General features: G+C 36.3%; 1 protein-coding gene across 1 annotated transcript in view; it reads right to left on the minus strand.

Moving 5' to 3' along the window:
• Nucleotides 1-2,464: 2,464 nt before the first annotated feature.
• Nucleotides 2,465-8,911, minus strand: part of LOC107554846 (muscle, skeletal receptor tyrosine protein kinase-like) — a 24,760-nt gene continuing 18,313 nt past the window's right edge. Inside the window, 5 exon segments of the mRNA XM_016237485.1 lie at nucleotides 2,465-3,819; nucleotides 4,142-4,294; nucleotides 4,297-4,428; nucleotides 4,591-4,750; nucleotides 5,382-5,541. Of these exon segments, the coding sequence (XP_016092971.1) occupies nucleotides 3,134-3,819; nucleotides 4,142-4,294; nucleotides 4,297-4,428; nucleotides 4,591-4,750; nucleotides 5,382-5,541 (1,291 nt within the window). The 3' untranslated portion in view covers nucleotides 2,465-3,133.

Here is an 8,911-nt window from a genome sequence, read left to right on the forward strand (position 1 = left end):
TAAAATGAAATTAAATGTCTGAAAACATTACATTTAATTTGCACTTAAGTATACTCGTTTTATTAACCTACTTTTTTTTTTTAAGTATGCAGTTGTATTATCCGTAATAATATGAATCTGAGTCTTATAAACAGTCTTTATCCCTTAATGGCTGAATAGAATAATGAAATGTCTTCTATTTCTCCTTATAAACAGTATTTTAAAAAACGCTGTATGAAATTTATATTAAACAAATATATTAAATAAGAATATTAAAATAAACAATTTTTGGGAGTGAAACTATATATTTTTTATTTTATTTAATTTTATTTTATTTTATTTAATTTTATTTTATTTTATTTTATTTTAAATTTATATAAAAAATACCAAATAAAAATATAAATAAACATCTTTGAGAATGAAACTCATGAAACTATTTTATTGTATTATAATTTTTTTCCCTTAATGGCTGAATAGAATAATGAAATGTCTTCTATTTCTCCTTATAAACAGTATTAAAAAAAACGCTGTATGAAATTTATATTAAACAAATATATTAAATAAGAATATTAAAATAAACAATTTTTGGGAGTGAAACTATATATTTTTTATTTTATTTTATTTTATTTTATTTATTTATTTATTTTATTTTATTTTATTTTATTTTATTTATCCCTTAATGACTGAACAGGATAATGAAATTTGTTCTATTTCTCCCTTATGAAATCCATTATCCTATCCAATTTCAACAGGACTTTTTTTGTATTAAGAAAGAATCAGCTTTTTTAATTGTCTTGTGGGGTGTTCGGGAATTAGGTGTTTTTCTCCAAGTTACATCACAAGGGGCAGAGAGAGTGTACGGTTTGAATAGAAATCACTGAGGCCCAAATTCACCCGCTCGGTTGTGTTGTGGCCTCTCCGTCTTCCAAACGTGCTGGCAGGAGCCACTGCTCGTGAATCCATTCGGCACTTGTTTTTCCTGGCCTACTACTATTGGGACGTCTGTGGTTTTGCCTCGCTTACTCCTCGAGGTTTCTATAACAGTTAAAAACTCATGGCAAAGACAATGTATTTCTAGGATTATCAGATGTGACCCGACATTCTGAGATGATGAATTAAATTAAGTGATTTAATACTGTCTCAGCGAGTTCCTGTTTTGAATGCTTAGAGCAAAACCCGGCACAAATGCAGAGAAAGGTAGTGTCATAAATCAGGCTCCATGTCTGTGGTTTTGCCTCGCTTACTCCTCGAGGTTTCTATAACAGTTAAAAACTCATGGCAAAGACAATGTATTTCTAGGATTATCAGATGTGACCCGACATTCTGAGATGATGAATTAAATGCTGGAATAGAGAAACAGTCCCACACACGTTGAAAGTAAATCCTTCACCATCCCTCTTCATTAAATGCCAGCGTGATTTAATACTGTCTCAGCGAGTTCCTGTTTTGAATGCTTAGAGCAAAACCCGGCACAAATGCAGAGAAAGGTAGTGTCATAAATCAGGCTCCATGAGGTCATTTCAGTTCCTGTGATGTAATACTGCCCCCTGCCTGCTACCTGAAACAAACCACAATTTTAAACTGAAAAACAAGTGTCCAGTAGACTATTAGTTTCTTAATAAGCTCCTTATATTACCACATTTGATCCTACTTGATATGGACAGCTACTTATATACCATGAATGTTGCTCTCTGCAATTGTGGATTGGTGTATTTATTTACGAACATGTTTTCAAGACAACAACAAGAGAAATGTACTAAATTGTTTTATTTCAAGCAAGTCATATTCAATATCGATTCATATAGCTAATGAAACCACTATATTAACATAATTGGTGTAAAATTGTGTAATAATACAGTAATGACATAATAATAACACTAAAGCAAGGTCATGCTATGCGTGTATAATAACAAATTCCCAAAGCATTTTTTTCTGAGATTTTTAGCTAAATACCTGTCAGAAGTTCGGACATGCTGAACTGAATTTAACTGAAAATGAAATGAGTGAGTTGTATCAGATGAAGTAAAGTGTTAAGTACACATGCACACTCCTATAGTACTGTTTATATAGTATCCCAGAATGCACCAGGATGTATAGTGATTTCAGTGTATGCAGCGTTATAATCTAGACAAAGGGGTGACTACTTAATTTTCATAGGTTTTATTGTTTGTTGGCTGGTAATGTGTATGGGACCATCAAACAGATAAATGATTAAAAGTTGATTTTAAGCAGATGTCTTTGTCTCAATTTATAATAAAATGCATGTAATTCATACAAGTTAATTTTTAATGAATTATGAGACATGATCTTAAGAAATTGTTCAAAAATGTTCTACATACACTTCTCTACAATATTTTCTGATGCATTGTTTCACTCACAAATATAACCGAGAACACACAAAGAAACATAGTATCTTGGAATATCAATTAATGAGAAATGAACAAAACTATTTAGTTACAAAATAAAATAAAGTGATGATGTGCCACTTTGGAATAAGCAATTCTATTTAAACGTTTTAAATTTAAATTAAACATTGACAACGTTTTTCAGCTTTAAGCACTATAGCACTTTCTTGAATTAACTTTTTCGAAGAATGTTACTAACAGATGCATTGTACTCTCAGATTTTTACTCAAAATAGATCCAAAAGCGATGAAAAGTACAAATATCAGGCATTTATACTGTATGTCTCTGCTTGCAGAGATTTCAGTCTAGATTATTACAGTGACTGCACTAGATCCACCTTATTACCAGATGTTAACCTTCATTACCGGTGATTCTGTTAATATGAATCACCTCAAACCTTGACTAGTGCACATCTGATGTCTGCCGTACATCTGCTTCATTGAAAGAAAACAATTGGGATCCTTTGAACAGATGCAACCAATCTCATCTTCAAAGAGTTTGAGGGATCAGTATTCCTTAAGGTGTGAGAGCCTTTTCAATCATTTCAGGCTTCTTACACATTCCTCAATATTCCTCTGGGTTCTTGAGTATTTGTGGGCACTTAAAGGTTTGCTGGGTTGTCTTCAGCTCTTTTGGATACCTTAAAATGTTTTATCCTTCTTCAAGATCCCTCAGGGCTCTTTGGGATTCTAATGAGTTCCTTAAAGATTGGAGCATTTCAGTTCTTTGAATTGCATCTTTAGAGATCCTCAAGAAAGACCAGATTGGAGCATCTGGTCATGCATTCTTTCCAGGATGCGGTGAATGCTTGCGAAACTAGGCCGGTCAGTGGGATGAGTGCTCCAACACAAGCGCATGAGGTTATACAGCTCCTGTGGGCAGTTTTCTGGACAGGTGAGCACATTTCCATCCCTTACATAGTAGATGACCTCCTCGTGGGCCATGCCATAGTATGGCTGCATGCCATATGAGAAGATTTCCCATAATACCACACCATAAGCCCACACATCTGACTCGCTGGTGTAGCGGTTGTAGAAGATAGATTCAGGTGGCATCCAGCGAATCGGTATGGCGTCATTTTCACCAGCTTTGTAATAATCTGCTGCATATATGTTGCGCGAGAGACCAAAATCCGCAATTTTCACGACCAGGTTTTCGGCGACCAAACAGTTGCGGGTAGCTAGGTCACGGTGCACAAACTTGCGTTCCGACAAGTACGCCATTCCTGCCACCACCAGCTTGGAAATGGAGAGCTGCTCCAGGCAGCTGAGGGGTGGGTAACGCTCAGGTTCTGACACGAGACTGCTGCACGTCAAGGTATCCCGACTTAGACTGGGCTGCTGAGTTGGAGAGCGCCGTCGCAGGAATTCATTCAAGTCCCCATAGGCCATGTATTCAAACATGAGACACATGGGCTTCCCCACCGCACAGACTCCTGCATGACAGATACACAAACGACAGGCTTAGTTGTGCTTCCAACAGTTGATACCTAACCAAAAATATCCTTCTGTTATTCTAACACTGGGTCGAGGCATTGAATCTCGTTCCGGAATGCCACAGAGGGGACTGATCCAGGGTTACACACTGGGTCAACTCTGAAATGGATAAGTCAAGCTATTTTAAGGCTTTTTCAATTGTGTGGTACCCTTAAGGCAAGGACATAAGTTTAATAGGAAGCAGATGTGGTTCGTTTTAGGAAAGTCCTCAAGCAGATGTATAGTGCAAGCCTTTGAAGGCATACAGTTGAGATACATTACCCAGGAGACGGACAATGTTGGGGTGATCAAACTCAGCCATGAGTGCAGCTTCTCTTTGAAAGTCGTTCTGCATATCAGCCGAAGCTTCCTCCTTCAACATCTTCACTGCCACCATGGTGAACGGCTCCATCGGCAAAAGACCAGGGGCTCTAAAGTAAAGAAGGCTGCCCCAGCGAAGCCAGAAATGATGAAGATGATAACGCTCATTGAATAGGCTGTAGACACAGGAGGAGGTGGGTAAATCTGGACCGGTTTTGTAATGGAGGGTGCAGTCTTCACACTCATAACTGAAGAAAAGAAAAATAATGATAAGCCAGGACCAGCATTTGTACTATATTTCAGAGTTAGCTGACAATCTAGCATTAGTTACCCCAGTCAAAAATAATTTAGAATTTTCTTAGCTTTGTTCTAGTTTATCTTATTTATTCGTGAGATATACATTTATATACCTTCTCCACATTTGGGCACCAGACAGTACTCCCAGCGTACATTAGGGTTTGTGGTGTAGCACCATGGCCTGTCACTCTCTCCGCCTGGGTTACGACAGTAGTTTTCTGCATTTCGCAACTCAGGAATCACATCTACAGAAAGTCTATGCAGATGGGGATCCTGAGTGGGATAAAAACAGAGCGGTCAACCAAGAAACTCAAACCTCTGTGGCTAAATTCAATATTCCCATTATCCCTGATATTTCCAGCACTGTGAGGTTGAATCCCACCACATGCATTAAACCTTTCCACACTGTTTTGAAAAGAGACAAAATCTTCTCCATTCAAAACTTCATTTCAAAGGAAACCTCTGGATTTGCGTATTTTGACTGTCCATTTTGTCACTCTCTTGCAGTATATAATTACCATTTCATTGCTGCTTCCCATAAACTTTTGCCAATCCATGAGCAAGACAACAGCTTGCAAAGATGGCATGGAAACATTTAGATAGGAACATTTACTCAGCTGTCCAATTTCCCCAACTTCCTCACATGCTTTGGCTATAAACCACCGTAATCTTGTCCATCGACAGGTCTGCTGTCCTCACATTCCTCATGAGGCATTTCATATAAACAAATAAAATCTACAGCATCGTCCTGCCAAGAACAATACGTGGCAGTTTTTCCACTAACACCCATTGTTTTCATGGGACGCATGCTTTATGAACATCATTGACAATCAGCCCCAAAATATCACAGGATTTTCAGAACTAAAAATGTATGTTTATATAATAGCGTGTCACGCTTACCAACGTAAGGAACCGCTGTGCATGAGGATAGGTCTGCTTGTTGGCTGGGTAGAGAGGTGCATTCTGGGAGAGTGATGCTGTGTGGGAACCCTCGATGAGATCTTTCCTCAGCAGAGCGCCACTCCTTGTAACAGTACAGCTCTTTCACTGCCAGACAGTGCTCCCTGTGACACAACAGCACAGTGTATGTAGAAATATATATATATAGCATGGGTGGTTTAGTGGTTAAAGCTTAGGGCTAGCATTTGAAAACTTGCCGGTTTCTGGGTCAACCACCATTGTTTGCTCAAGCATGATGAGCAAACCTCAGGTTGCTCCACTACTGTGACTTGCTTTGGATAAAAGCATTTACTAAATGAATACTTACTAAATAGCACTATGGGTCTTTTTTTGTATGTGGTGCCGTTTCTGTGCTTGAGGAAAATCATGTCATATTGTATTTTGTATCATATTGTAAAACTATATTTGATTTATTTTACTTTACTTTACTTATTTATTTATTCAAATTAAAATGATTATTTTTTTAATTATTTCATTATTTAAAATATAATAATAAAATTAAATATACTACAAATATGCATGTGCACAATATAATATAAATACACCAGGGCTGCATTTCCCAAAAGCATCGTAAGTTTAAGTTGATCGTAAAAACGATCGCACGAATCATCTTAGACTTGCGGACCATATCCCAAAACTATCGTAACTTAAGTAGTACTTGAAAATCTTCGTAGATCTACGAGTGCTCTGGAGTAATTGTAAATACCTACATTTACATAAAATCATAAAAAGAATTATGAGGTCACATGCAGGACAATCGACAGATTACACCTTTAACTTCATTCAAGTGCAATGTGATTATAATTAAAGCTTTTGATTGTACTTTATTGTAGGGATGCACCGAAATGAAAATTCTTGGCCAAAGCCGAAACCGAACAAAATGAAATACTGGGCCGAAGGCCGGATAATGAACAAGGTTTTTTGAGGGGTTTTTTTCCCCCATGTATTTTGCCAATTTTTTTCACCACTGCACAAATTAAATAGCCAAAACGTGCTTTTTACTGTTTTGTCTTGCTTTTCAAAGAAAAAAATCTATTACAAAACAACAATTTAAAAGTATTTAACACTGAAATATGGAAAATAAGGAATATAGGAAATATGCTTCAAAGACTGGGAAAAACAGGGATAAACTCAAAAAATGACTTGCTGACGTGCACTAAAACCAGCCATGTATTTGACCCCGAAATAACATCTCTACAGATATTTTATACTATATAGTATAAAAGTAATCTATAAGTATAAGATTGATCTACTATATATATAATATACATTATTATATATTAGTAGATTAATATTATACTTATAACTATTATATTATATTATATTATATCCGAGCTGTCAGGAACGCAGCATTAGGTTAACATTTCAATAAACGAGCGTGTACTACAATTACAAGCCATTCTATAAATTGACATTTCAGCCCTTGACAAACGGAAAGCGACTCCTAAGTAGCACCTAAAGCAGGGTACGAGTGATTGTGTTAAGTGCATTTTTGGGAAACGTATGTGAAACAATAATGAATGTTCGTAAAATGACTCACAGAAACAGCTCTTAAACACTAAGATCAATCATTATCGAGAAACGCGGAGTAATTGTAAATACCTACATTTACATAAAATCATAAAAAGAATTATGAGGTCACATGCAGGACAATCGACAGATTACACCTTTAACTTCATTCAAGTGCAATGTGATTATAATTAAAGCTTTTGATTGTACTTTATTGTAGGGATGCACCGAAATGAAAATTCTTGGCCAAAGCTGAAACCGAACAAAATGAAATACTGGGCCGAAGGCCGGATAATGAACAAGGTTTTTTGAGGGGGTTTTTTCCCCCATGTATTTTGCCAATTTTTTTCACCACTGCACAAATTAAATAGCCAAAACGTGCTTTTTACTGTTTTGTCTTGCTTTTCAAAGAAAAAAATCTATTACAAAACAACAATTTAAAAGTATTTAACACTGAAATATGGAAAATAAGGAATATAGGAAATATGCTTCAAAGACTGGGAAAAACAGGGATAAACTCAAAAAATGACTTGCTGACGTGCACTAAAACCAGCCATGTATTTGACCCCGAAATAACATCTCTACAGATATTTTATACTATATAGTATAAAAGTAATCTATAAGTATAAGATTGATCTACTATATATATAATATACATTATTATATATTAGTAGATTAATATTATACTTATAACTATTATATTATATTATATTATATCCGAGCTGTCAGGAACGCAGCATTAGGTTAACATTTCAATAAACGAGCGTGTACTACAATTACAAGCCATTCTATAAATTGACATTTCAGCCCTTGACAAACGGAAAGCGACTCCTAAGTAGCACCTAAAGCAGGGTACGAGTGATTGTGTTAAGTGCATTTTTGGGAAACGTATGTGAAACAATAATGAATGTTCGTAAAATGACTCACAGAAACAGCTCTTAAACACTAAGATCAATCATTATCAAGAAACGCAGCCCTGTTTCTTACGGGAGCCCAGTAGTGCACAACACAACGAAGTTGCGGCTTGTTTCAGTTGTGTTGTGCTAATTTCGTTGTGTTGTGACTTGTTTTCATTGTGTTGTGCTAATTTCGTTGTTGTGATTGTGTTAAGTGCATTTTTGGGAAACGTATGTGAAACAATAATGAATGTTCGTAAAATGACTCACAGAAACAGCTCTTAAACACTAAGATCAATCATTATCGAGAAACGCAGCCCTGTTTCTTACGGGAGTCCAGTAGTGCACAACACAACGAAGTTGCGGCTTGTTTCAGTTGTGTTGTGGTCATTTTGTTGTGTTGCGACTTGTTTCTATTGTATTGTGCTAATTTTGTTGTGTTGTGACTTGTTTTCATTGTGTTGTGCTAATTTCGTTGTGCTGTGTTAATTCCGTTGTGTTGTGACTTGTTTCCATTGTGTTGTGCTAATTTCGTTGTTTTGCGACTTGTTTCCGTTGTGTTGTGGCTAATTTCATTGTGTTGCGACTTGTTACCATTGTGCTGTGCTAATTTCGTTGTGTTGCAGCTTGTTTCAGTTGTGTTGTGCTAATTTTGTTGTGTTGCGACTTGTTTCTATTGTGTTGTGCTAATTTCGTTGTTTTGCGACTTGTTTCCATTGTGTTGTGGCTAATTTCATTGTGTTGCGACTTGTTACCATTGTGCTGTGCTAATTTCATTGTGTTGTGGCTTGTTTTCATTGTATTGTGCTAATTTTGTTTTGTTGCGACTTGTTTCCATTGTGTTGCAGCTTGTTTCCGTTGTGTTGCAAATTGATTGTATTGTGTTGTGCTAATTTTGATGTGTTGCGACTTGTTTCCGTTGTGTTGTGGCTAATTTTGTTGTGTTGCGGCTTTTTTCCGTTGTGTTGTGCTAATTTCATTGTGGTGCGGCATGTTTCTGTTGTGCTAATTTCGTTGTGTTGTGTTAATTTAGTTTTGTTGTGGCTTGTTTCCGTTGTGTTGTGCTAAT

The sequence above is a fragment of the Sinocyclocheilus grahami genome, unplaced genomic scaffold, assembly GCF_001515645.1.
Source record: "Sinocyclocheilus grahami isolate Dianchi unplaced genomic scaffold, SAMN03320097.WGS_v1.1 scaffold516.1, whole genome shotgun sequence".
Lineage (NCBI taxonomy): Eukaryota > Metazoa > Chordata > Actinopteri > Cypriniformes > Cyprinidae > Sinocyclocheilus > Sinocyclocheilus grahami.